This window comes from Capricornis sumatraensis, chromosome 20 (assembly GCF_032405125.1).
Source record: "Capricornis sumatraensis isolate serow.1 chromosome 20, serow.2, whole genome shotgun sequence".
Taxonomy (NCBI): domain Eukaryota; kingdom Metazoa; phylum Chordata; class Mammalia; order Artiodactyla; family Bovidae; genus Capricornis; species Capricornis sumatraensis.
Window position 1 is genome coordinate 54,458,188 of NC_091088.1, and position 27,901 is coordinate 54,486,088.

At 55.9% G+C, this 27,901-nt stretch overlaps 3 protein-coding genes and 1 non-coding gene across 9 annotated transcripts; 2 read left to right on the forward strand and 2 right to left on the reverse strand.

The window, feature by feature from the left end:
• The first annotated feature begins 1,059 nt into the window (after positions 1-1,059).
• On the forward strand, positions 1,060-3,522 carry ZFP36 (ZFP36 ring finger protein). Its single transcript, XM_068992109.1, has 2 exons — positions 1,060-1,125; positions 1,970-3,522. The coding sequence occupies exons 1-2, from the start codon at positions 1,102-1,104 to the stop codon at positions 2,921-2,923; spliced, it is 978 nt and encodes a 325-aa protein (XP_068848210.1). The 5' UTR covers positions 1,060-1,101; the 3' UTR covers positions 2,924-3,522.
• A 2,914-nt stretch (positions 3,523-6,436) lies between these two features.
• Positions 6,437-6,529, reverse strand: TRNAI-UAU (transfer RNA isoleucine (anticodon UAU)). The gene is given in 2 exon segments: positions 6,437-6,472; positions 6,492-6,529. It is a non-coding gene; the product is annotated as a tRNA-Ile (tRNA).
• A 1,369-nt stretch (positions 6,530-7,898) lies between these two features.
• PLEKHG2 (pleckstrin homology and RhoGEF domain containing G2) lies at positions 7,899-17,907 on the forward strand. Of its 5 annotated transcripts, none has more exons than XM_068991868.1 (18): positions 7,899-8,500; positions 9,273-9,544; positions 9,623-9,723; positions 10,761-10,827; positions 10,950-10,996; positions 11,234-11,384; positions 11,735-11,872; positions 12,053-12,253; positions 12,989-13,081; positions 13,185-13,271; positions 13,855-13,888; positions 13,980-14,081; positions 14,178-14,225; positions 14,303-14,341; positions 14,499-14,515; positions 14,675-14,851; positions 14,957-15,887; positions 15,970-17,907. In XM_068991868.1, exons 1-18 carry the CDS (start codon positions 8,398-8,400, stop codon positions 17,541-17,543), a joined length of 4,182 nt encoding a protein of 1,393 aa, XP_068847969.1. In that variant the 5' UTR covers positions 7,899-8,397; the 3' UTR covers positions 17,544-17,907. The 5 variants fall into 5 exon arrangements, with proteins under 5 accessions (XP_068847969.1, XP_068847970.1, XP_068847971.1 ...); XM_068991869.1 differs by having other exon boundaries at positions 9,276-9,544; XM_068991870.1 differs by having other exon boundaries at positions 9,276-9,544; positions 14,969-15,887.
• A 3,367-nt stretch (positions 17,908-21,274) lies between these two features.
• RPS16 (ribosomal protein S16) lies at positions 21,275-24,478 on the reverse strand. 2 transcript variants are annotated; one of them, XM_068991949.1, is made up of 5 exons: positions 24,359-24,434; positions 24,174-24,224; positions 22,456-22,552; positions 22,307-22,354; positions 21,275-22,195 (listed from the first exon to the last, which is right to left on the reverse strand). In XM_068991949.1, the coding sequence occupies exons 1-5, from the start codon at positions 24,404-24,406 to the stop codon at positions 22,050-22,052; spliced, it is 390 nt and encodes a 129-aa protein (XP_068848050.1). In that variant the 5' UTR covers positions 24,407-24,434; the 3' UTR covers positions 21,275-22,049. The 2 variants fall into 2 exon arrangements, with proteins under 2 accessions (XP_068848050.1, XP_068848049.1); XM_068991948.1 differs by having other exon boundaries at positions 21,298-22,195; positions 24,123-24,224; positions 24,359-24,478.
• Positions 24,479-27,901: the final 3,423 nt, after the last annotated feature.

Sequence of the window (27,901 nt, forward strand, 5' to 3'; positions counted from 1 at the left end):
TTAATATGATTTAAGGCCCTGGTATTAAGCTAATGCCATTCACTAACAGAATAACTTGGCCTCTTCATGTCTGGGTTTCCCTGTGTTTAAAATGGGCATAATACCTCCTTGAGTTAATGTATGTAAGACACTTTCTGCAATTGTGCCTAGCCCAGAGGAAGCCATCAGAAGCGCCATTATTTGTGTGAGGGTGAGAGGACACAGCGGTCCTGTATTTGGGAAATGAGGCCCCTTTCCAACCTCACCAGGTGTCTGGGACCCCACCTCACCCCCAATCCTCGTGAGTGGGAGCAAAGAGGGCGGTCCAGGTCTCAGGATCTGGGCAGTTCCGGAGCAAGACCGTCCAGGATTGGGGAGGCTCTTCTCTCACTGTTTTGCTCCTGCGGATTTCTGTCTGTGGATGTTTGTTTCTTCCAGTTTTCGCCCCTTCTCCCTGTATGACTCTCCCTCCCTCCCGCTTCTCGCTCTGAATTTGTCTCTTTGGGGACTGTCTACGTCTTTTTCCAAGCTCTGCCTTCCCACCTCCCCTCCTCTCCTCACCCTGTCTCCCCGGCTCTGTGCATGTCCCCCTGTGTGCGTAGCTCCCCGCCCCCCGTGTGTGTGTGTGTGTCCCCATGTTTTTCTCTTTGCGTCCCTCCATTTCTCTCTTGCTCTCCGTTCGCCTCTCCCCGCCCCTGTCGATCAGTGTCGCGCGCGCACGCCCTCTCCGCCTCTGCCCTTGTCAATTCCCCCGGGAGCCCTGCCCCCACCTCCGTCCCTGTTCCCTTCTCCGCGCCTCAGTCTCCAGCCTTGAAAACTGGGCCGACACCCCCACCCCCCACCTCACGCACTCCCCGCGGGGTCGCGACCGCCCGCGGGCCCCGCTCAGGCGAATTCGGGCCGGGATCCAGGCGGAAGGGCTCCGAACCCGGGCCGGCCGTGCTGCGCTGGGGGCGCGCGTCCGGGAAGCGCCCCTCCTCGCCCCGCCCTCCCGGGGCCAACTCCCCTTGGCCCCGCCTCCCCCTGGTCGAATAAAAGTGGCGGCTCTTCCACTCCACCGCAGCGTGACTTCAGCGCTCCCACTTTCCGTCGTCTCTACATCCTTCGGCCATCTGCGCCGCCATGGATCTCGCCGCCATCTACAAGGTGAGCCCCCCAACTGATCGACACCCCGACGTCCGCAACACCTGACTCCCTTCTCAAACCAGGGCTTTCTAGGGCCGCAAACAAATTCCTGCCCCGGACCCGCCCTCCCCGCACCGGTTTCCCTTCTCAAACTGGAACTCCCTAGCGCTTCACACCGGCCCGGGGTTCCTGCCTCCCGTATCAGATCAGTGTGATCCTCTGGGGATGGAAATGGAGCCTGTGGCTTTCTGATCTCGGCCCCAACACGAGTGGGGTGGCCCTCGGAGATGGAAAGCTGGAGAACTTTTCTCAGACCGGGGCTGTCTGGAGGCGGAAATGGCCCCCACACCTGGATTACCCGAGTAGTTGCTGAGGGCGCGGTTTTGCGCGGAGGCGTTTCTGGGGCTGGAGTCTCAGGGTGAGCGGGAGCTGACTTCTGTCTCTTCGCTCCCTGCCCCAGAGGATCTTGGAACTCTAAACCCGAAGAGATCCGGACTCCTGGCTTAATTTTGCCCGCTGTTCCACTTGTGAAATTGGAGAAACCGATGAGCGGGGTCAGATCCCGAGAGGCCCAGAGGGTTAAAAAATTGGAGAACAGCAGTCTGTCCTGACTTTAGGGCCCCTCTGATCCAGCCGGGGGAGCCGAGATTAGTGGGTCCCTCGGGATGAGCTTAAATCGCGAATAAACCTCCAAATCGGGATCCTTGAGATCCGGAACCCGAGTTGTTGTTTTTTTTTCCCTTAGGGCGGGTGGGGCTGAGGCCGGGAGCCCACAGACCGGACTGGCAAGCCCTTGGTTGCCCTGCAGCTGGGGCGGGGCGTCACCCTGTATTTTCGGTGTCTTAACCGATCGTTGTTTCCACAGAGCCTCCTGTCGCTGAGCCCTGAACTGCCATCCGACCTCGGAGAGACTGAGTCCAGCACCAGCTGGGCTTCCTCGGGACCCTGGAGCCTCAGCTCATCCGACTCCAGCCTGCCTGAGGCCGCTGCCCGCCTGCCTGGCCGCTCCACCAGCCTGGTGGAGGGTCGCAGCTGCGGCTGGGTGCCCCCACCCCCAGGCTTTGCGCCCCTGGCTCCTCGACCCAGCTCGGAGCTGTCGCCCTCACCCACCTCGCCTACCGCGACTCCCACCACCTCATCCCGCTACAAGACTGAACTATGTCGGACCTTCTCAGAAAGCGGGCGCTGCCGCTATGGGGCCAAGTGCCAGTTTGCCCATGGCCTGGGTGAGCTGCGCCAGCCCAGTCGCCACCCCAAGTATAAGACGGAGCTCTGCCACAAGTTCTACCTCCAGGGTCGCTGCCCCTACGGTTCACGCTGCCACTTCATCCACAACCCCAGCGAGGACCTGGCTGCCCCCGGCCATCCCCATGTGCTGCGCCAGAGCATCAGCTTCTCAGGGCTGCCCTCGGGCCGCCGAACCTCGCCACCACCAGCAAGCTTAGCAGGCCCTTCCGTGCCCTCATGGTCCTTCTCGCCCTCCAGCTCCCCACCACCGCCACCCGGGGACCTTCCACTTTCACCCTCTGCTTTCTCTGCTGCCCCCGGGACACCTGTGTCCCGAAGGGACCCCACCCCAGCCTGTTGCCCTTCCTGCCGACGGGCCAACCCCAACAGCGTCTGGGGGCCTGTGGGTGGCCTAGCTCGGAGCCCTTCTGCACACTCCCTGGGATCTGATCCCGACGAATATGCCAGCAGCGGCAGCAGCCTGGGGGGATCCGACTCACCTGTCTTTGAGGCTGGGGTTTTTGGGCCACCTCAGCCACCTGCCGCCCCTCGGCGACTTCCCATCTTCAATCGTATCTCCGTTTCGGAGTGACAAGTGCCTGCCTAGTACAGATCAGCTGGATCTTAAGGGGGGCCATTTCTCTTGTGCGTGGGTTCCACAAGGGGTCCCGGGGCTGTAGGGAACTGAGGGACTCGTAATCATGTAGTTCTCCCCACCTTCCAAAGTGCATTAACTCACTCCCCTGACCCCCGCGCTGGGGCAGGTCCTCAGCGTGCAGGCTGTTTGGGAAGGAGTGTTTTATGGGGTCTTTTAAAAAAATGTAGCAAGTTTGAGGGAGGTAGTAAGCCTCTTCAACTTCACCCCTGCCCAATGCTGTGAATAATAAGCCCCCAATGCCCCCTTCCAGTTCTTCCTAGATCCTGAGGCTCCAGTGTCTGGTGATAGGAACCTCACCTGAAAGGGAATCCTGGTGCTCAAACTTCCCTCCAAAAGCAAGTAGCCAAAGCCATTGCCAACGCCCGGCTCTCCCACCCCCGCCTTTGGGCCCTTTATTTATGACGACTTTATTTATTCTAATAGATTTTATAGTATTTATATATATTGAGTCGTCTGCTTCCCTTGTATTTTTCTTCCTCTTTTTGTAATATTGGAAACGATGGAATAATTATTGTTATAAGTATACACTATAATATATTAAGTAATATATATTGTTAAAAATTTATTTTTGTGGTTTTCTGGAATTTTTAAATAAAAGAAATCTGTGTAAATTGGAATCCCGGCTGTTGTGCGGTCTTGAGGCAGTAAGATGGGAGGGGTGGACGGTGTGGCCTTTTTTAGAAACTGGAATCAGCTTCGGGTAGCTCCTCCAAACCTACCCAGAGCCCAGGCGCTGGCGGCACTTACCTGGCAGGAAATGACGTCACCGGGCCCAGCCGTTCACCTGAGAAGGCGGGGCCAGGTGAGATCACCCGAGAGGAGCCGGGAGGGCCAGTTCCCGGGGCGTGGGGGGCGCTGAAACTCCTGTCCTGCCCGACTCCTCGACCCAGCTCTCGGCAAGGCGCGGGCGGGGACGAGATGTTTCCGTCCCCACGGGGCCGAGGGAGGAGGGCGGGGCGGAGTGGGGAGGACGGAATGTGCTGGGGCGCGAGCCCAGGGCGGGCGAAGGCAGGCGGCCGGCGCGGCGGGTGGGGGAGGGGTAGTCTCGGAAGCCGGGGCGTCCTGGGGTCCGGAGAGTGTGGGGATACGCAGGTTTTCGGAATCTTGGAGGAGGCATCTTGAAAGCCTCAGGATTCTAGAATCTCAACACTGGGGAATCTCAGACTTGGTCTTCTGGAGACCTAACACTAGAACGTTTGAAGAATCGCAGAACTGTAGACTCTGGCTTTCCGGGCCCCTTGAATCTCGAATACCAAAATCTTGGCTGTCGGGATTCGGGAGGCTCGGGATTGCGGAATCTCGACTTTTCTGAGCCGTGGAAACTCGCGGTCTCTCGCCCCAGGCGGGGTGGGAGTCGGCGATCGCGAGGCCAGGGAGGGTGGGTTTCGGTCGGGGCGGGGCTCCCGGGAAGGCCGCGTCCTCGGACCATACAAGGCAAGAGGCGGCGGGAACCACCCTGGGGCGGAGGAGCCCGGCGCTCCGAGCCCGGAAGCTGCCCAGCGTCAGCGCCTGCGCCCCGCCCCCTTCCGTCGCGGCCTCCTCCCGCTTCGACCCCTGCTTCTCTGCTTACCCCTGGTTTTCCTCTACCCCATCTTCGTCTCCTCTCCCCACCTCCCCCCTCCTCCCCCCTTTCAGTTCCTCCTCGCCAGACCCTCCTGCGCCACCCTTCCCCTCCCCTACGTCCCCACCCTCTCCAGTTCTTCCCCTCCCCCCAGCACTTGTCTCCCCTTCCCCTTTTTCCTTTCCTTCTTGCCTCCATCCTCCGTCCTCTATCCCCTGTTCTCTTCCTTTCCAGTTCCCTTCCTCTTCTTGCTTTCCTCTCCACTCCTCTCTCCCTGCCCACTCTTCTTCCCCTTGGTTCCACCTCCCTCCTCACCCCATTTCTGCCGTACCCCATTCCCTCCTAGAGTGCTCGTCTCTTCCCCTCCCATCCTCATGCCTCCTTGACCTCTCACTCCTTCGCCCTCTCCCGTAGCCCACTGATGGGCCCTAACCTTTGATCTCCTCTCCCACGAAGCCCTCCCATCCCCGCGCTCCGTTTTGGGAAAGGGCTGGGGAGAGAGACAGAAACCTAGAAATGTTGGAGAGGAAGCGCAAGCTACGCAGATATATACAGACACTAAAAGAACAAGAAGTAACACAAAGAGTTCTTCCCTTTGCAAAAAAAACAGATACTCTGCCCCTTGGAAATAAACTAATAAACCCTTGTTTGAGAAAACAGCACCTGCCACGAGTTACCAGTGCAGAGAGCCGGTCCTCTTGACTTTCTTTCCCTCAAAGCCACAATCCAAACCAGCAGCAACCCTGTCTGATTCACTTTCTAAAGAGATGTTACAGCCCACCCTCCTGACTCCTCTCTGGCCCCACCTGCCCGTAGCTTCAGTCTCTTCCCCACTCCCCCGCTAAACAACCAAAGGGAAACTATCATGACACCTCAGTCAGAACACAGAAATGCCCAAGTCCTAAGTCCTAATCGCCTACACAGCCTGGCTCTCATCTTTGGTCACTCTTGCTCTAGTCATTATGGCTTTTGCCGGTACACCTCAGCCACAGGGCCTTTGCACTGGCTGTTTCTGTTGTACTCCCCGAAGTATCCCAACAGCTTGCTCCCCTTCTTCAGGTCTCTGCTCAAATGTTTTCTCAGAGATGGTCCCTGACTACTATTATTGCAACCCCCTTCCTCCCTACCTTGCTCTACTTTTTCCATGATGTTTATTATCACCACCTAACATATAAAATTACTTAGATCTTAGATTTATAGCAATCAGCCGCCCCTCCCCCCAACCCTTCACAGTCGAGTGTCAAATCCTCAGAGGCAGGGACTTTGTCTTGGTCACTGCTGTATCACTCACATCTAAACCCCAAACAGGAACCAGTCACATAGTGGTCACAAGCTTCAGAATTTATTGAAAAAAATAATCGATTCAGAAACGAGGACAGAGAACTCCAACACACACACACACACACACACACACACACACACACGATAGTAACTGAGGTAATTGATGTTAATTAAACATTGTAATTATTTCACAATTTACATGTATCTAAAATTATTTTGTTCACCTTGAACTAACAGCGATTATATATATCGCGATAAAACTGAAAGAAGAAAATCCAAGATAGAAAAAGATGGACAAAGAGACAGTGTCACTTACATAGTTTGCCGAGAACTGACACTGCCTGACACATCTACAAAATTCTTAAACTGAGATTTAGACCCAAATTCCCAGACATCTAAGAGGCAACACCACCCCCTGGTGACGAAGAGGAAAACTGCACATCCCCACAATAGAAAACACTCCCTAACCGATCTTTCACCAGAGTCCCAGCATCCTTTCCAACCTAAAAATTCCGACGATCGAAATGTTTATTCTTTTAAGTGACATAAATGTTTAGGTTGATTAATAAGAATAAATTTATAAATGGTAAGAGAAAATTAAAAACTGCTCCAGGTGAGGATCGAACTCACAACCTCGGCATCGCTTCGCTCGCACTGCCATATAAGTACCGCGCGCTAACCGATTGCGCCACTGGAGCTTCGGCCGCACCCCTGCGCCTCGGAGTCCTTCAGTCATTCCTGACCACGTGACCTTGGAGGCTAGCCCCGCCTCTACTTTGCATATACAAATAGGAATCTTTGGATTGGCCGATAGGAGAAAGTGCGTTACCAGTTCCGGCTTCTCACGCCTGGAAGGCTCTTGCTGTAAAAGGGAAAAGTCTGCGAGGCTTTTGGTATGTGGGGGTGTAGCCTGTCCGGGACCGCCTTCTCATCAATATTCAGAATCCAGGGAGGAGGGGGTCTTAACCCTTTGCGGGCTGGCCGGCCGGAAGGCGGCCCCTCCCCCCTGCGGGCGGGAACAGGATATGAGCCCGGGCCGGGGGGGAGGGGAAGCCCCAGGCGACCGCCCCCCGCCCCACCGCTGGGACCGGACTCTCCAGCCACAGATGTGGCGCCGCCGCCGCCGCCAGTTCCCGGTGCCAGCCATCCCGAAGCCTGAGGGGTCTACAGTTGCAGACTCCAGCCGTCCGAAATTCTGCACCGCGTCCTGAGAGACCCCCGAAGCCCAGGCCCCAGCGTCCAGGCAGGCTAGAGGACCCCAGATATCCAGGTGCCCAGCGCCCCCTCCTGGAGGAGGAGCCAGGAGTCCGGGACATCAGCCCCGCGCGACCCTGGAGGCCGAGCTTCCTGCAACCGGTTTCGAAGAACTTAGGATCTCAGACCGGAGATTCCCTCCAGAGTTTTTCCCAGAAAGCTGAGCCCAAAACTCCCGGGACTGGAGGAACTTGGGATACGGACTCCTAGAGCCTCATCCAGCCCGTTGGGGGCTGAAGCGCCCACTAAAAGAGGACCCTGGAATTTGGGACTCTCTGCGCTCCTGTCTGGAAGTAGTTTAACCCCTGCTCTTAGAGTTAGGGAACTCAGGAATCCAGCCCTCCCCCCACCCCACGACCCCGTCTAGAAGACTCAGGAATTTGGGTTCCCAGCACCCCATCTGAGACTCGAGCGTCGAGGCTCCCAGCATCTTCCGTTTAGAGGACGAAAGAAATCTGGACCACTGCTCCCGGTTTTCCGAGAGACCCCGGATTCTGGTTCCCGGAGCCGGAGAGCCCGAAGTTCACACCCCTGACTTGCAGAGACCCGAGAGTGCCGGCTCTGCGCCTCCCCGGGGACCGTGCTAGGGTCAAATAGGAACCGGGCTGCCTCGGTTAGGGGCTGGAGACTCCCGGGGAGGTGAGGGGGGAGGCGAGGGGCCCCGAAGGGCTGGGGGAGGGGGCGGCGCCGCAGCCGCTGAACAATGAGGGGGCGTGCCGGCGGGGGGCGAGCGGAGGCGCCGGCGGGGAGTTGGGGGCTAGAGGGCTGTGGGGAGGCACTGCGGCTGTAGGGACAGTGAGCGGATCTCGGAGGGACTTGACTGAAAGGGGTCGAGGACTCAGGGCCAGCGCCCCGACTCGCAGCCCTCCGTGGGGGAGGAAGCCGTCTGCAGGACCCTGGCATCCGGTCCCCCAGCCTCCTCCGCCCTCCCTTGGGACCCCGCGGCCTCCCGCCCACGGCTTTTTCCCAGCCCTGCCCCTCGCCCTCGGCTCCGACCGGAGCCCAAACGTTCCCAGGATCCCTGAGCCTCCGGCCCCAGACAGACCAGACTCACAGCTTGGGCGACTCTTGTTCGCTTCACTCTTCTTTGTTTCACCCTTCCCGTTTTTTTCTGTGTTCTCTCTCCTTGCTCCCCTCTTTCTATCACTTTGCGACTGTCTCTCCAATTAGTTACTCCCAGGGCCTCCTCCCTGGATTCAGACCATCCTCCTAAATCTCACGGGGGTGGGGGCAGTGTGGAGACCGGAAAGTCTATGGGGTCCTGGTATCCCAGAAGGGGGTCTTTCTGCAGAAGCCGCTGAGCCACTCAGCCATGCCCGAGGGAGCCCGTGGACTGGGCCTGTCCAAACCCAGCCCTAGCCTCGGCCACAGAGGTGAAGTGTGTGACTGTGCGGCTGTGTGTGACACTCGGACAGGTGAGCGGGTGAGGGAGGGGTGGAGCCTGCTGGGCATTCATTCTTTCATTCAAGACCCTACAGCCTCCCGGGCTGACCCAGTGCAGGCAACACAGGCTGACCGAGACAACCTTGGCCCTCCTGCACAGAGCTCCAGGTCCGGTAGGGAGGGGGACTCATCCTGAGGCCCTGAGGGAAGCCCAGCACACAATGGTCAGGGCGGGCTGGGATGGGGAGAGCTCAGAGGGCAGTGGGACCCCTGTCTGGGAGATCAAGGGAGGCTTCCTGGAGGAGGAAGATATCTAAACTGAGAATTGAAAGATTAGGTGGGGTGAATTGAGAGAGGGCAGGAAGCGTATTCTGCGCAGGGGCAGAGAGGTGAGAAGAGGCTGCTTATTTGAGTAACCCGGAGAAGCTGAGTGTGCCTGGAGCCCAAAGGGTAAGAAGTGGTGTGTCTTGGGAAAAGTACGCACTGGAAAGGTCTCTAATGGCCACCTTGCAGAGGGCCCTTTGGATCTCAGGAGTTTGGACTTTACCCTGAGGGCAGGAATGGGATTATCCTCGTGAGAGTAAAAGAGTCAGGCTAAATAATAAAGTTCTCCCAGGATGACACATGGAGGTGGATTCAAGGAATGGGGGCCAGCAGTTCAGAGAGGACCCTGCCTGGAGAGGACAGGGCTGGTTAGAGAGGGGAGCTGGTTAGAGAGATGTTGATCAGGGGTGGGTGAGTGTGGGGGCTGAGTGCACTTACTCAGTTGAGGACTCCCCCTGATGGCTTGTTCCACAACCCCAGCAGCCCCTGCCACCCCCGCCATGACCTCCCCACGAGGTTCTGGGAGCTCCACGTCCTTGAGCACTGTGGGCTCTGAGGGGGACCCGGCTCCGGGCCCCACCCCAGCCTGCTCAGCCTCGAGGCCAGAGCCCCTTCCGGGGCCCCCCATCCGCCTGCATCTGTCGCCCGTGGGGACCTCGGGTTCTTCGAAACCCTCGAGGCTGGAGCGTGTGGCCCGTGAGATTGTGGAGACAGAGCGGGCCTACGTCCGGGACCTCCGAAGCATCGTGGAGGTGAGGCGGGTGGGCATCCCAGTGCCGTGGGGACCTGGGCCAGCCCTTCCACCCCCATAACCCCAGTCATTCCCACAGGACTACCTGGGCCCTCTGCTGGATGGCGGGGTTCTGGGGCTGAGTGCGGAGCAGGTGGGCACACTGTTTGCCAACATCGAGGACATCTACGAGTTCAGCAGGTCAGGGATGGGTGGGGTGGGCAGGGGGGTGGGCTAGGGAGCTCAGGAAGAGAGGCTGTGTTCTAACCCAAACCTTGGCGCCCAACAGTGCCCTGTCCAGACTGGAACATGGGGTCTTATGATATTGGGCAGGGATCACGATGGGGAATGAGGACCCAGATGAGGTCCAAATATCAGGATGGATCCAGGCAATGAGATGGGGCTAGCGCCATGTCAGATCATGGAGCACAGTGAATCAAAGACTCATGTGCAGGCTGAGGATCATGACAGTGTGAGCATTTGTGTGACTCATCCTGGGAAACCCCGCAGTCCAGACAAACCAAGATGGTTGGCCCCCCAGTGCGGAGGGTGCTAGAGTTCCAGGAGAGCGTGACACCTACATGTCTTAATGACACTTGTTGTTGTTCAGTCGCTCCATCGTGTCGGACTCTTTTCGACCCCGTGAACTGCAGCACACCAGGCTTTGCTGTGCTTCACCATCTCCCGGAGCGTGCTCAGACTCACATCCACTGAGTCGGTGATGCCATCCAGCCGTCTCATCCTCTGATGACCCTTAATTACACTTGTTTTTTTGGGCTCACCGCTTGCATTTCAGGATCTTAGTTCTCCAACCAGGGACCGAACCTGGACCCAGCAGTGAAGGCACCTAGTCTAACCACTGGACCACCAGGGAATTCCCTAATTACACATAAAGTTCTTGTGGGCGGTTTGTGAGTCACGACAAGTTTTCAGGGTCACAATAGGATCTTAAGATTATCGCAGGTCTAAGGGTCCTGACACCCCTCTCCCGGGCTGTGCCCCATGGGATCCCCAAGGCTCATGCTGCCTGTGACAAGATCTCAGGCTGAGGAACATGATGCTGCCCAAGGACAGCGTCTGAGCAGGTTGCTACCTCCCACGTCTTGATCAGAGGACCCTTCATGTGGACGTGACATCCCATCCTGGTAGCCCACCAAGGCCCAGCCTTCTGGTGTCCTCGAGGGGTGGGTGTGTGGGGGCAGGGTGGTCCTTCACCCTTTCTCTCTGCCCCTCCCCAGTGAGCTCCTGGAAGACCTGGAGGGCAGCAGCAGCGCCGGCGGCATCGCTGAGTGCTTTGTGCAGAGGGTGAGGCTGGGGCCTGGGTAAGGGGGTTAGGGTGGGAGGGGAGCAGGCCTGGGCTAGGCTTGGAGGGAGGGGTCATGAGGAGTTGGGCACTGATGTCTCCCTGATTCCCTTGCTGCCCTCAGAGCGAGGATTTCGACATCTACACATTGTACTGCATGAACTACCCGAGGTGAGGACTGAGAAGCACCTGTTGGGCCCAGGCTGTGCCCCACAAGTTGATGTGCGCTAGCCGAGCACCCCCTACCCCAGCCCAGTCAAGTCCCAACGCTGCCGGACCGAGACCATGTCCGCCTTCTCCCTAACCTCAACCAGCCCCTGAGCGTTCCCAAACCCTGGTCACTGCCTGACCCCTCCCAGCCTGGCCCACTGTAGCTGCCCATCCCCCTGACCTGTGCTGTGTCCCCAGCTCCCTGGCCCTACTCCGGGAGCTGTCACTGTCCCCGCCAGCAGCCATGTGGCTGCAAGAGCGCCAGGCCCAGCTCCATCACTCGCTGCCCCTGCAGAGCTTCCTGTTGAAGCCTGTCCAGCGCATCCTCAAGTACCATCTGCTGCTGCAGGTCAGCTGTGGGCCCCCGGGGGGCTGCCTGGGGAGGGGCGAGGTCCTGTCCATTGGCCACCTGGTGGTGCATCTGGAGTGCGGACCCTGGGAAAGCTGGGCCAGCGAGGACCAGGGAGGCCTCTGGTCCCTAGAAACTGGGCCAGCTCTGGGGCAGTGTCTTGTTAGCAGTGGGGGCTGGCGCCCGCTGACTTCACTTCCTGTCTTTGCTTGCTTGTCTCTCTCTCGGTCTCTGGCTCTCCATCTCTGCTCCTGCCTCTCTCTCTCTCTCTCTCTCTCTCTCTCTCTCTCTCTCTGTTCGTCTTTCCCTTCCTCTGTTCGTCTTCCTCTCCCTGGGTGCCTGCCCTCCAGGAGCTGGGCAAGCACTGGGCAGAGGGCCCGGATGCCGGGGGCCGCGAGATGGTGGAGGAGGCTATTGTGTCCATGACAGCAGTCGCCTGGTACATCAATGACATGAAACGCAAGCAGGAGCATGCTGCGCGCCTCCAGGTGACCCTGGGAGAGGGCTGGGACCCACCGTGGGCTGGGGGGGGCAGAGTGGACCTGAGGGCCTCCGGCCGGGGGTCGGTCAGAGCCTTGGGGTGGACTGGGACCTCACAGCCTGCTTGCTAACCACCCTGTCTTGATTTGCGTGCACCGCCCACCGGTGTGTTCCTGGGGTCCTGGCAGGAGGTGCAACGGCGCCTGGGTGGCTGGACTGGTCCGGACCTCAGCGCTTTTGGGGAGCTAGTGCTGGAGGGCGCATTTCGAGGTGGTGGAGGGAGCGGCCCCCGACTCCGAGGGGGTGAACGGCTGCTCTTCCTGTTCTCACGGATGCTGCTCGTGGCCAAGCGCCGGGGACCGGAATACACCTACAAGGGCCACATCTTTGTGAGTTCAGGGACGGGGGCGGGGCCGGATGTTACCTGCCAGGTGTATTCTATACAGAGCTGTAGAGCGAAAGGCGTGGCTAGGGGCAGGGTATACACGAGTGGGCAACTCGCTTAAAAGGACCACGTTTCCTTGAGTCGAGGAGCAAGGTAGGGTTTAATAAGGAGAGGCAGGCAGGGTCAGAGCTATGCAGAGGTGATGTGGACCTAGAAGGGGAGGACCTGGATCTGCCCACCAGGCAAGCATCTACACTACTCTGCAGTCACGTCTTCTTGACCCAGATGAGAGTGGGAGGGCTGGTGAGGGAGAGCTGAGCCCAGCCTGGGGGGGAGGGTTGACGGGGTGGGAAGGGGACATCTTTTATTTATTTACGGGTGCGCTAGGTCTTGATTACTATGAGAGCTTTTGCCCAGTCGAGGCACGGTGGCTTCTCTTGTTGTGGAGTACAGGCTCTGGGGCGCAGGGGCTTCAAGAGTTGTGGTATGTGAACTCAGTGGTTGCGGCTTGCAGGCTCTAGAGCGCAGGCTTAATAGTTGTGGTGCAGGGGCTATTCCGTGGCATGTGGGATCTTCCCTGATTAGGGATCAAACCCAGGTCTCCTGCACTGGCCTGCAGATTCTTTACCACTGAGCCACCAGGGAAGCTGGAAAGGGGACGTCTTTTAGGAGGAGGGGGCTCAGATACACTTGAGGGGTACATGGATGAGTCTGAGGCGTCTCTCTGCCCCTCACCCAGTGCTGCAACCTGAGTGTGAGCGAGAACCCTCGAGACCCTCTAGGGTTCAAGGTGTCCGATCTGACCATTCCCAAGCACAGGCACCTGCTCCAGGTGAGCGTAGGGTGGGGCTGGGCAGGCGGGGATTTCCCGCCCCCCAAGTCCCTAGACCTCACAACTGGCTCCCAATTCCACCCCCACCTCACCCCACCCCCAGGCCAGGAACCAAGAAGAGAAGAGGCTGTGGATTCACTGTCTCCAGCGCCTCTTCTTTGAGAACCACCCCGCCTCCATCCCTGCCAAGGTACAGCTCCTACCACCACTAGGGGGTCCTCAGGGTGCTGGGGATCCATGCATGCACGCTCAGTCATGTCCAAGTCTTTGTGACCATCCTGAACTATAGCCCACCAGGCTCCTCTGTCTGTGGGATTTCCCAATCAGGAATACTGGAGTGGGCTGCCATCTCTAAGGGATCTTCCTGACCCAGAGGTTGAACCTGCGTCTCTTTGCATCTCCTACATGGGCAGGAGGATTTGTTTACCACTGCGCCACTTGGGAAGGCCCCCCAACTCAATAGCATTGAAAGACCCTGAGTGCCAGGGACGGGGGTGGGGGCGCTGTCTTACCGCATGATAAAGTTGGGTTACCTGGGTTTCAGTCCTAGCTCCACAACATCCCTGCTGTGTGATTCTGGGCAAGTAACTTAACCTCTCTGGCTTCAGCTTCCTCACGTGGAGGAATAATAGCACCAACTTCATAGGGCTGTGGGGAGGATTCATCAGTATCAGTCATGTAAGGCACCTGACAGCTAGCAGCACCCTTTAATCAGACCGAGCCTGGGGTTCTCAGGGCCCAGCCCCCTCAACCCTCATGCTTATCTTTTTCAGGCAAAACAAGTCCTCCTTGAAAACAGCCTGCACTGTGAGTCGGGACCTCGGGTTGGGAGGATGTGACAGTAGAGGAATCGCTTCAAAGAAAAAGTAGAATATTAGCTCCAAATCTCTTCCTGTAGGTGCTCCTAAAAGCAAGCCTATCCCAGAGCCCCTTACACCCCAACTTGGGTCTCCCTGCCCACGAGATGCTAGAAGTTTCACTCCTGGACGACGGAACACAGGTAAAGGAGATGGAACCCTGAGGTTCCCCCTCATCCCTCCCCCAGGAACCTGGAGTGGGGGGTCCTAACAGGGTTCCAATCTACCTCTCCCCACAGCTCCATCACCAGGACCCACCGCTACCCGTCGCGGCCGCAGACAGTCTGGTGAGTGCCCTCCCCTAAGAGTTAACTTGGTGTCAGGTGGGGGAGTGGGCCCTGACGTCACTGTGTCTTCCCCTTAGAGCCTCTAAAGGACCTTTACGTCCTGTTGCCACACAGCGGTGAGTGACTGCCCAGCCCAGCCTGGTGCGCCCGTGTCTGTTCCCTGGGCCTCGCGGGCGTCGTGAAGGAGGGGTGATGGGGCCACTCATCAATAACAAGGAATAACACTTGTTCCTCCATCTCACTCTTTCCTCTTTCTCATCTCTTCCTCCCCAGCTAAGCCTAGACTCAAGGTGAGAAGCATTCCACAACGCGTACTCCTGGGTCTATTGGGGGAGGGAACTTGAGTTCCCAAGTCCCTGGTCTGAAGAAGAAGGTGATGAGGCCCTGTCCTCTGAGGGAGGGGATTGGGGCCCCCAGACTCCCGCCCTCCTTCCTTGCCTTCCTCACAGCACACCGGCAGTGCGGGGGAGCTCTACCCGCCCCTGGAGCCTCAGCCGCCAAGTCCCACTTCTGGACCCCCTGAGGACCTGGAGGACACAGGACCCCCCACACTGGACCCTTCTGGGCCCTCAATCACTGAAGAAATCCTGGAGCTCCTGAACCAAAGAGGCCTCCGGGATCCAGGGGTGAGCCAGGCGTCCCCTCCCAATGTCCTTGGGGCTCCAGGCCTGGGTGGGCGTAGCCTGGGATTCAGGGGGCCAACCCACCCTGACACCTTTTGGCTTCCTCAGGGCCCCCTACAGCCACCCCATGATGTTCCCAAGTTCCCCGGAGACTCCCAAGTGCCAGGCGACAGTGACACCCTCACATTCCAAGGCCTGCCCAGCCGAGACTCTTCAGAAGAGGAGGAGGAAGAAGAACTGGACATGGATGAACGGGAGCCTTCCCCACTCCACGTCCTGGAGGGGCTCGAGGGTTCCAGTGCGGCTGAAATTGTCGACATTCCCAGCCTTTCCAAAAGCCCCGACAGACCCAGCCTCCCTGAAGTGCCCAGCCTTTCTGAAATTCCCCAGATGCCCCGCCTCCCCAGCCTCTCTGACATTTCCAGTGTTTTTGAAATGCCCTGCCTTCCAGCCATTCCTAGCGTCCCTGACATTCCTGGTCTTTCCAGCGCTGCCCGCCCACTCCCCTGTGACTCCTGGCTCCAGGGACCCCCGCAGGAGCTGGATGAGACTCTAGCCACCCGGAGAGAACTTTTCCCCGGAAGCACTTCTGGAAAACTGGGCGAGCCCTCCTCAGAAGGCAGGGCAGGGCGAGAGGAGGATGAAGGAGGATCATTCCCAGAATTCCAGCCCCCAGATGTCACCCGGGACCAGGGATTCTCACATGAGTTGGAGTTCCGCTCTTGCTCTGAAATCCGGAGCGCCTGGCAGGCCCTGGAGCAGGGGCAGCTGGCCCGGCCGGGTTTTCCTGAGCCACTGCTGATCCTGGAAGACTCGGACCTGAGTGGAGGCAGTGGCAGTGCAGGAGGGAAGCCGGGAGTCCCGACTTCGGAGAGGTCAGCATCCCGAGTGCGAGAGTTGGCCCGGCTTTACAGCGAGCGGATCCAGCATATGCAGCGGGCTGAGACCCGGGCATCGGCCAACGCACCCCGCCGCAGGCCTCGGGCTCTGGCCCAGCCGCAGCTGTTACCTGGCCTGTCCCAGGAGCAGGCCGAGCCAGGTGAGGTCCAGGTATGTGGTCAGCAGAGGTGGCCCCAGCTGGGGGATCTGTCCTAACTCGACCCATCTGTCTTTGCATGCAGGACCCCTGCCTGCCTTTGGACATGTGCTGGTGTGTGAGCTGGCCTTCCCTCTGACCTGTGCCCAGGAATCTGTCTCCCTCAGCCCTGCTGCCCGGGTTCAAGCTGCCACACCCTTGACTAAGCAGGGAGGCTGCCAGGACAGCCAGGGTCTACATGTTTCAAGTTTGCCTGAGCAAGACCATCTGAGCCTCCAGGTTCCAGCTGCTACCCCCCTGCCTGAGCAAGGAAGCCTCTGGAATACCCAGATTCCAGCCGCCACACCTTTGCTGGAAGAGGAAGACCCCCCAGACAGCCAGGCTGCAGCTATTACAATTTCACCAGATCGAGGCCACCTGGAAATCCAAATGCCAGCTGCCACTCCTTTGCAGGAGCATAGAGACCACGTGGGTACTCAGGTTCCTTCTAGCACCTCATCTCCTGAGCAAAGAGGCCACGTGGACGTCCAGCTTCCCACCAACCCAGCTTCACCCAAGCGGGGCAGTTCCTCTGATGTCACGGTTTCAGCCACCAGTCCTGCACCCGAGCAAGAAGGCTGCTGGGACAGCCAGAGCCCAACCAACACCCCTGTAACTAAGCCAGGAGGCTGCAGGGATGTTCAGTCCCCAGCTACTGCCTGTGGGCCAGCCGTCGATCCTTCGCTCATACACAGAAGCAGCCTGGACCCTCAGATCCCAGCTGACACCCCACTGCCCTTGCAGCGTGACCTCCCAGACATTCAGGTTCCAGGTACCTCACCTTTGCCTGTACACAGAGGCCACTTGGACCGTCAGAACCCAGCTGATGCCCCACCATCCTTGCCCCAGGAACCCCCCGATTTTCAGGTTCCAGCTGCCACACCTTTGCCCCAGACAGCAAGCCTCACGGACACAGACGCCCAGGTCCAAGCCCTCCTGCCTTTGCCCCAGCAGGGAGGCCTCCGAGACATCCAGGGTCGTGCCGCTGCACCTTGGCTTCAGGAACAAAGCCTCACAGACCTCCAGGTTCAGAAGCTGACACCTTTGTTGGAACAGAAGGGCCTCACGAATGACCAGGTTCCAGCCACCGCACCTTTGCCTGAGCAAGGAGGCCCTATGGACACTCAGGGCCCGTTACCCACCCCAGTCCAGACCACCGTGCTTTTGGCCAAACAAGGAGGCCCCTCGGTCTCTCACGCTGCCAGATCAGAGTCTTCAGACTTGACCCCACCCCACAGTCCCCCACCCCCGACACGGAAGCTCCTGGGCCCCAATGCGGCTGCCCTTTCAAGATACCTGGCAGCTTCGTACATCAGCCAGAGCCTGGCTCGGCGACAGGGGCCTGGAGGAGAGGCTCCCCCAGCCTCCCGAGGCCCTTGGTCCTCCTCTGCCCCCACATCACGGGCCCCTTCACCGCCACCCCAGCCCCAACCCCCACCACCCCCAGCCCGGAGGCTCAGCTATGCCACCACGGTCAACATCCATGTCGGAGGTGGTGGGCGGCTGCGGCCAGCCAAGGCCCAGGTCAGGTTGAACCATCCTGCTCTCTTGGCAACCCCTCAAGAATCTGTGGGTCTCCGCAGAGCCCAGGGGGGCCCCGATGCCCCTTTCCACATGTGAGTCAGGATGTCAGGCTCCTTGAAAAGCAGAGACTTCAACCAGATGCCAGAGACCCTCAGAATTCACCCAGAAGTCCAGACACTGAACACAGGTCTAAAAATTGCTGCAGCTTGCAGACACCTGGAATCTTTGGAGAATGGCCCTTGTTACTTACCTGGATTAACCCAACAGGGATGGGGAAGGGGATGTCATTAATATTTTGTTAACTAATATGGAATTATGTATCTTTTCCCATTCTGGAGGCGGTGGGGATGTCAGAAGGCAACAATGAATAGGAAGGTCTGATACGGCACAAATCAGTTGTTCTGAAAATTTGGGGAATCTCAGACTCCTTTGAGAATTACTGAAAACTGGATCCATTACAGTTGGGTGTATGAGTTCAGAAGGTTTATAAGCTGCTTAATGCCTACCCAGGAAAGCCAAGTTAAGAAGTCCCCCCCGACCCCACCGCCAAAAAAAGGGTTTCCCAAGAAAATCCCTTGAAGTTCTTCCTTTAGCAGTTTATTCAGTTTATGTGTCCCACTATCATCCAGTGGTCTCATCTTCATAGCCAATTCTATCCACCCAGCTGTCTGTCTCTCCATCATCTCCCTCTCTGTCCATCTGTCTTCAAATCCATTATCCTACCCATAGACTTGCTTTATTCAGCTATCTTCACCCTTTTCATCCATCATCCTACCCCACCCCCCATCTAGCACCCATTCCTCCATAAATCTACCATCCATTACCCCACCTGTCTGCCTTCTCCAGCCAACTCTATTCATCCATTCGTCCCTCCATATTCCCATTGCTGTCCATTCATTCGTTCATAGATTTCATCATTCAGTCATCTCCTAGTCCATCAAGCCAACCAGCCATTTAACCATCTCTACCACCAGCCAGCCAGCCATTTTAATCTCTCAATCCATCCTTCCTTACCTGGATTCTTCTGGGTCTTGGTACTACAAAACTTCAGAGACAGTTCCATGCTAACACCAGAATGGATTGTGGTTTGGGATTCTGGGAAAAGTGTCCCACATCTGCCTGAGTTCTCTTGGCAACAACTCTCCACCCTCCTAAGTATTTAATTTCTATACCCATCCATCCAGTTCTTGTATTGATCCTTTTACCTGGCCTCTTTCTAGTTGGGGGACCTCTACAGTGCCTCAGTGAACCCCCACCTCCAAGTCACTCAGGTCATGAGACAAAGGCTTTTATTCTAAGATCGTTCTGTCCCCGTCACAGCAGTGGAAGGCCCAGTAAGCAGCACAGGTTAAGTCTCTTTGGTAATCTTAGCTTCTTTCATTGAGCACTTGTGTTCTAGATCTCACTGTCTTCCCTGGAATTCTCTGAGACACCACAGCACCATGGCTGAGTTGAAGCCCCAGCTTTTCCAGGACTTAGTGTGGAACCCCCGCCCCCAGCCTGGTTGCCTCATCTGTATAATGAGGACAAAAGTATCCGCCTTTATAGGATCATCATAAAGGTTCAGTGAGCATATCCTTACTTCCCAAACGTGTTTAAGCCTGATTCTTTACCAACTGAGCAATGAGGGAAGCCCCCTGACTTACTAAGGCCGTGATCAAATCAGATGCCCCAGGATCCAGTCCCAACCCATGAAATCAGAACCCCCAAGGCAGGAGCCCAAGAATCTGGTTTTAACAATCAGTTAACAGCAAAAAATGCTGTTACTGAGTTCTAAACTACATGCCACAGGCATTAGTCACTATTTCAGCTCATTCCTTTCAGTCCTCAATATCCCTAACAGGCAAGTGAGGATCTGTAATCCCCACTTAGATGAGGAAACTCAGGCAGAGGATACTTGCCCAGTCACGTGAGTGGGAAGGCGCAGAGATGAGATTCAACCACACAGCCAAGCCTGAGTCAGCACTCTTGACTGTCTTTGTCAGGTGCTATTCTTGCCACTGGGGGTACAACAGGGAATAACTCCTTGCCCACAAGAGGCTTGAAGCCTGGTACTCCAAAGTCCCTAAGTAATTACTGATCATTAGCTAAAGTGAACAAGGCCTGGCTCAGTAAATGTTAGCTGCTGGCTTCCATTCAGTTATTTATTGAGTGGGTACGATGCCATACACCAGGGCATAGGCTGATTCGGGCTCCTTGGCCTGGACCTGCTCCACTGCAGCCTCCCAAAGGTCAGGACCGAGGCTGGCCCTCCCCGCTTCCGCCCCCAGCTGCACATTCCCAGCTTGAGGAAAGTTCCCAGCCTGGCCCAGGCTCCCAGCGGCGCCGGAATTCTCGGTATTTGAGGAGGCGGCAGCAGGGAGGGCGAAGGGGGCTGTCTACGCCAAGGCCTGGAGCGAGGAAGGAGGCGAGCCCCCTTCGCCACTTCCAGATGTGTCCCAGCTGTGCCTCTGGGAAGGAGCCAGGAGCCTCAAATTAAGGGGGTCTCTGGGCCCTGTGGGAAAACCCTGGGCACTAGGCCTGCCTTGGCCCCTCCTGGTCCCTGCCCCCAAACCCCATCCCTCCTGCCTGCCCAGCTCCTACCTCTGCCCCACGGCCCCAGCTCCAACGCCTCCTCATGAATACCTTTCTTGCTGGTCTACTACAGCCTGCCTTTTGTAAGCTCTAATTAGGACAGGCTTAGAGGGAAAGTAAGGTCGGCTGGCTGCGGCATGCCCTGGGACAGTGCTGCCCTCCTGGGGATGTTTAGGTTAATGCCAGTCAAACCCAGTCAGGCTGTTATTAGTAACTCCAGCTTCAATGCAAAACTTGGTGAGGTGGTTATTTTGCCACGGCACTAACTTTCCCAGCAGCTGCGGTGAAGATACCTGCCTGCCACCCACCTCACAGAGATGGCACCTAGTGGAGCTCCACCAACCATACCTCTGTGTGTAATATCTATTTTCTACACCTCAGTACCATCCCACAAGGTTGTCCTGTCGTAAACATTCTCATCAGTGCAGCCCAGCTTCACGGCCACATGTGGCTCCTGTTTCATCAGTAGGGCAAACATACAGTAAATCCCAAGTTCCTTTCCCGGTTTTTGACAGTGCTGAGTCTTCGTTGCCGCACAGGTTTTCTCTAGTTGCAGAGCAGGGCTACTCTCTAGCTGTAGTGCACGGGCTCCAGAGCACAAGTTCCATAGCTGTGGCATACAACGTAGCTGCTCCACCCCGTGTGAGACCTTCAGGGCAGCGAAACCCGGGTCTCCTGCATTGGCAGGTGGATTCTTTACCAGAGCTGCCAGGGAAGCCCTCCCAAGTTCCTTTTATAAAGAAAATTGGTGAAACTACTCCTTGATCAAGTGTGTAATGATGTTCTTAACAGTTTGCTCAGCAGAAGTAGTGAGGAAGCCCACTTGGGGGCAGATCGCTGGCTGCAAAGGCTGTTAAAGAAGGACAGATGCCCTTCCCACCCCAATGATGCTCACTGCTGCTGCTGCTAAGTCGCTTCAGTCATGTCCGACTCTGTGCAACCCCACAGACGGCAGCCCACCAGGCTCCCCCTCCCTGGGATTCTCCAGGCAAGAACACTGGAGTGGGTTGCCATTTCCTTCTCCAATGCATGAAAGTGAAAAGTGAAAGTGAAGTCGCTCAGTCATGTCGGACTCTTAGCGACCCCATGGACTGTAGCCCACCAGGCTCCTCCATCCATGGGATTTTCCAGGTAAGAGTACTGGAGTAGGGTGCCATCGCCTTCTCCGAACGATGCTCACTAGCTTCCTTTAAATATGCGGAAAGAAACTGAGGGCAACTTAATTCACAAACAATTTACTTCCATATACCAGCACCATCCCCCAGAACTTTCTTCCATGACGGAAGTGCTGTAACATCTCTCTGGCCCAGGGGCAGCAACTGAGTTTACCTACATCAGCTCTTATCATCACATGGCAGACACAAGAGATGAACATGTCCTCAGATCTACGTATTCCCAGGCCCATAAGGATAGTCACATTGAGCGTAACTGGGACTTGCTTTAAGGAGGCCATGGGGAGTGGGGATTACCATCGACATCCTGAAGGATGAAACCAGTCAGGGGAAATCACGCACCTACCCACAACGGGGATTACAGACCCCTACCCCACCTCAATCCTATCTACACTACAGGTTGGCATTAAAAAATTTCCTTTCCCAATACATGCATGGATGGCCCTTAGCTGCTGACTTAAAAGACCTCTCCTCACTTTCTATTAAAGATTACTGATCTTACACATTTCCCCTGCTCTTCTCTGATATGCCATTAAAACAGCAAAAGGACTGAAGGAGATAAAACCCACAAGGACACTCACACAACCAATGACCAGGAACTAAGCCCACCTGAGCTGTGTTCACACACTGGACTCGAAGTTCAGAGAAACTGAGACCAGGCCTGGTCCCGCCCATCTCTCCTACCCACCTCCTAATCAGGGTGGTAGCTTCTAGAAAGGCTTCTGGGGGTGTTTCTTGCATTCCTTTTAGACAAAGTCCCACCACAGAAGACCACAGCATAGTTCCTAAAACCTTAAATCCCACAACATTTATTATAAAGGTGCTATAAAGAGAAACCCTGGTCTTCATGATGGGCTTATCGGTAGGATTTCTGGTAGCGGGCACGGGCACCAGGGCCTCCAAACTTCTTGGACTCGCAGCGACGGGGATCGGCTACCAGCAGGGTCCGGTCGTACTGGATGAGGATGTCTTTGATCTCCTTCTTGGAAGCCTCATCCACATCTGGAGGTGAAAGGACGTGAGAAGATTTAGACGCCAGCAAGTGTCCTCCCACTCTTTGTAGCCCTTCACACGCCCCCACCCACCTGCTGGGAAGGACCCACCCTCACTCACATTTCTGGTAATAGGCCACCAAGGCTTTGGAGATGGACTGGCGGATGGCTGTGAGGAAGACACAGACAAAAGGTACATCAGCTTTATGAACACCTAGGGATGGGACCCTGCCCTCAGACCCACCTATGTGCCCAGTGTCCGGGACTCACCGTAAATCTGGGCTACGTGACCACCACCCTTCACTCGGACGCGGATGTCCACACCAGCAAATCGCTCCTTGCCCAGGAGCAGAACAGGTTCCAGTAGCTAGGGTAACAGGAGACGTTACAGGATTTTAGATCACAACCTGCCACTGAGCCACCTCACGGAACATTCCTCCACAGCTCTCTACAAGTAGCTCTTGCCACTGCTGGCCTCAAAGTATTAGTGGAAGACGGCTGGGCTGTTACTCAAAGCCCCCTATACACAGCCAGCAGAGCAGGGAGGTTTCTAAGAAAGAAGAGTTTGTTGAAGTCAAATTGAATCCTGCCTGAGCGGGTCCTCCTCCTGCGTTGCTCTTTGGACATCAGGTCACCTATTTTTTAAACCTGATTCTTAGAATGTGGGCACCTTAGCCCAATAGTAAGGAAAACCTTTGCAGCCACTAAGCCTGCCCCAAATGGTGAAAAAACCCATTCCTGGGCTCTGTCAGGTGCTCTCCCCACCTGAGCTCTCTGCCCTCCCTTTGCACCGCACAAATTTCCAGAAAAATTACGATGCTATAACTCTACTTTGACTTACCTACTTTAGGCCTCAGCTCACAAGTCTCCTCCACCCCTGCTCTAACCCTTCCACCCGAGTTTGAGTCAGAAACCTTCTCTGGGAACGTCTACCCCAGTTCTGACTGTCTGGGAGCAGTGTTTGGCATTGGGTCCACTCTGTGTCCCCCACTGGATTCGAAGCTCTAGGCGGGCAGGCCCTGGAACCATCCAGGTCACTGCTTTGTTGCCAGCACTCAATACAGGATGTACACACAAAGCCTTTGAGTAAACTATCAGTGACAATAAGCCACAATACTCATCTACCTGCTCTACGAAGGTCTAACTAACCCTGCAATGTAAACAGTTCTTCACTTTCTCACACATCACACACACCAACAACCTCACAGGGAGAATCCAATTTACCCTCACAACAGCCTTCAAGGAACAACCTATCTCCATTTTACAGAGAAGGGAAGTTACTGCCCCAAATAACACAGCTAGAAGAGGCAGAAATCAGACTCAGACATCTTTCCAGTCTGAGCCAAAGAAACTGAGACCTTCCAATAAAACTTTATTCAGGAAAAAAAAAAAAAAGAAACTGAGGCTTAAAAGGGGAGGGGAGAGGAATTCCTTTCACAGCCAAGCACTACAAACCGGACTTCTGTTCTTGTTCTTCTAATGCTTACTGAGTACCTACAATATTCAAAACCTTATTTTAGTCACAATGTTTTGAGGAACAAAACATTGATTCCTGTCCTCAAGAGTGCGCAAACTACTGTAAAACGTCCCCCATTAACTTACTGCAAGTCATCAGGCCCCATAAACTTTGGGAGCCCCCATGCCACTTCGTCCCAAATGAGTGACTTCCCAAACAACCCAGTTAAGCACCTGCTTAATCTTCAACATCCACGTTTCCACTCTCAATTCAAGCTTTCATAATATCGCCTGAACCCCCAACACCAGCTGCATCGTCAAATATCCCTTTTTTCTATTCCCTACTCAGCCTCTAAACGTCCCCTGTTGACACAAGACCTTTCAGTTTCCAAGATCGACGAACTCCAGGAACCCAATTATTTCAACATCTCCGTCTCCAGAGCCCTCCACTCAACCCAAACGCCCGTCTTCAATCCCGGCACCTTGTATTGCAGCGTGCGCGGTTCGATCATCTCCAGGGGTCGTCCGTTCACCTTGATGAGGCCGTTACCTCGTTTGCAGTGCGCCACGGCCGTAGCCGTCTTCTGTGGAAAGCGAGGGGGAGAGAGCGGAGCCACGTGAGCTCTGGGCCTCGGCTCCAAGTAGACCCCAGATGCCTTCCCACAGGCCTCTCCGACACGGGCCTCCCCTCGTTCCTACCATCGGGCGCCCGTCTCACCTTGCGTCCGAAGACTTGCACCGACTGCAGAGGGCCCTTAGACGGCATGATTGCAGGCGTAGAGACGAGATCTTCACCGCGCGGCGCCGCAACCGGAAAAGGAAAGCGCGGGGCCACCCTGGCCGCTTTTCAGGGTCTGCGCAGGCGCGTTGTGCTCAGCGTTGCGACGGGAGAGAGCTTTACGGCTTGTGGGCGGGACTTTGGATTGGCGGCCGGAAGGTGGGCCCGCGGAGCGGAGGGGGCGGGACCTGGGAGTGGAAGGGACTGGCCTGAGCGGTGTCGGGGGCCGGCCCGAAAAGGCGAGTTGTTCAGTCACTCAGTCGTGTCCGACTCTTTGGGACCCCGTGGACTGCAGCCCGCCAGGCTTCCAAGTCTTTCACTATCTCCCGGAGTTTGCTTAAACTCATGTTCGTTGAGGCGATGATCCATCCAACCATCTCATCCTCTGTCGCACCCTTCTCCTGCCTTCAGTCTTTCCCAGTATCAGGGTCTTCTCTAATGAGCCCGCTCTTCGCATCAGGTGGCCACAGAATTGGAGCTTCAGCTACAGCATGAGTCTTTCCAATGAATCTTCAGGCTTGATTTCCTTTAGGATTGACTGGTTTGATCTCCTTGCTGTTCCAGGGACTCTCAAGAGTCTTCTCCAGCACCACAATTCCAATGGATCAATTATTCAATGTTCAGCCTTCTTTATGGTTGAACTCTCACATCCCTACATGACCAGTGGAAAAACTAGCTTTGACTATACGGACCTTCGTCGTCAAAGTGATGTCTGCTTTTTAATACAGTATCTAGGCGTGTCACAGGTTTTCTTCCAAGGAGAGAGGAGGGTGAAGACAGGCCATAATTCACATCCTCAGTTCTCACTGGGCACTGCCAGCTCACATTTGCGTTTGGACTCTTCAGTTATCTCCCTTCACTCCCATCCTCAATAGATTCTCATATGTGCACACTCACCCCCTGCCCACCCCCGTCTTTCCCAGGGGGAAAGCAACCACCAGGAGGTTGCTTCACAGTTGGCAGTCTTCCTATCTTCTAGAATTTCTCCTCAAGAATCCTGGTAGGATTCAGAATACCCCTCCTCCTAGAATCCATCTCCTTAAAGCATCCTCCCCAGAATCCTTTTCCTCTTAGAGCCCCTTCCCCAGAACCTTTCACCAAAACTCCCTTCATTTTAGGAACTTACCTGGTGGTCCAGTGGCCAAGACTCTGAGCTCCCAATACAGGGGCCCAGTTTCTATCCTTGATCAAGGAACTAGATCCCACATGCCCCAGTTAAGACCTGGTGCAGTTAAATAAGTAAATTAAAAAAATATTAAAGGACTTTCTTCCTTTTAGAGTCTCCTTCCAAAATTCTCTCAGAGCCCTCATCTTAGACTCCCTCTTTGCCTAAATCTCCCTCCACTCAGGGTCCTCTTACCCCTCTTTTCCCCCAGAATCTTCCTTTCTTCAGAATCCACAATGCCTAGAATCCCCCTCCCTCAGAAGCTTTCTCTCCCCTAATCCACTTTTCCCAGAACTGCTGCCCCCTCTGAACCCGTTTTCACAAAATCTTCATCCCGGGACTTCCCTGCTGGCTAAGACTCCTTGCTCCCCACTCAGGGGGCCCAGGTTCCATCCCTTGTCTTGGAACTAGAACTCACATACTGCAACTCATGCACAAAGAAAATCAAAGATCTCCATGTAACTAAGACCTGGCACAGCCAAATAAATTATTTTAAAACAAAACAAAAACCAAAATCTATATCCTTCTCAGAGCCCTCTCTCAAAATCTACCTTTCCCAAAAATGCCCAGTCCTCCCACCCCCATCTGAGGAACCTGAGGATGGGGTAGCTCCTTGCTCCCCACTGCTCAGGATGCTCCCTTCCCAGCCAGGAGCTTCCTTTCAGGTGCAGGAGACAGTCGGCTGCCTCAGTTTCTCTGGGTCTGGGGTTCAAGGTTCAAAGGGGCGTGGTGGCTCACGGATGCCTGGAGGGCGGAAACAGAGTGACGATTGGTGGGCGGGTCTGGGCCAAAGGGAGGAACCGGCAGCTCAGAGTCCAGCTCCAAAAGAGTGAGAGGGAGAGGGCAAGGGACCGGGGAGACAGGCAGCAAGGACCCAGAAGCTGACCTGGAGGGACCCACAGACCTACAGACACACAACACCAGAGAGAGAGGTGCACGTGGAGGAGAAGGCAAAGGCTGGACCAACGGAGGAGAGGAAAACGAAGAGAGACATCGGGTCAATCAGAGATGGAGCCAGAAGTCACAAGTGACAGAGGCAGAGGCCAACGCTCAGAGAAAGAAGTCAGCAGGTACAGGCAGGCGTGAAAATTCCAAGACACTTGTGGCAGAAATAGGAGAAAGGACAGCTGCTGCTGCTAAGTCACTTCAGTCCTGTCCGACTCTGTGCGACCCCATAGATGGCAGCCCACCAGGCTCCCCTGTCCCTGGGATTCTCCAGGCAAGAACACTGGAGTGGGTTGCCATTTCCTTCTCCAATGCATGAAAGTGAAAAGTGAAAGTGCATTTGCTCAGTCATGTCCGACTCTTAGCGACCCCACGGACTGCAGCCTACCAGGCTCTTCCACCCATGGGATTTTCCAGGCAAGAGTAGTGGAGTGGGGTGCCATTGCCTTCTCCAGAAAGGACAGCAAAGACTCCCAAATAAGCACCTGCAGGATTAAAGCTAACTGGTGTTTTCCAGTGGGAAGATAAACAGGCCACAGAATGCTCAGGCTGGACACACTCTGGACTGCCTCATGGGGCTGTTTGGGGGACAGGGGACACTTCTAAACTCTCCGGTCTCTCCAGGATGATCCTAATAACCTTGCTGAGTCTGGTATCTTGATTGGGGGAAAGGAAGGGAAGAGAGTTCTCTGAACCATGACTTCCCTACTCTAGGCTCACCATCTCCCCCAGCCTCTGGGAGTACACTTCCAGGTATCTATGGATTGAGTAGAGATGGAAAGGCAGGGACGGGGCATTTCCTCTCCCCTGTTTTCCAGCTTGCTCCCTCTCTCTGTACCTCTTGTTTCCAGGAAACCAGGCTGGAACCAGAGAAAGTCTGGGGATGGGCAAGGTGTCCATGTGGCTTCTCTGGACTACCCTCCTGCTGGTGCTGCCCTTGGGAGGCCTAGGACCACCCCTCTGCCCGAGGGAGCCTTTCTACTTCCTCGTTGCCATCACGAAGATGCTGGTGAGGAGGGAGGGAAGAGCCAGCAGACAGGGGCAGGCTAGTTAAGGAGTGGGGTGGGTGGCATGTTTGTGCAAGGGTCAGTCTCTCCCTCTCCAAGATCTGATTTTCCTTCCTACCCCACAATTACAGGAAAACAAAAATGATGGTAGTCTCTTCACCCCAGATAATCTATTGGTGAGTATCATGTTCCCTCCTTACTGAGGTTGGACGTTTATGGAGAATCCACCAGCTCAGGACACACTGGAGGCCAGGAGGCAGGCAGGCTGGTATTCTGGCTGTCCGATTCTTGATCCACCCCCAGTCTTGACAAATGTATTTTGTTCACAGCTGTCTGTAACACCTAGTACAGTGATTGGAATATAAT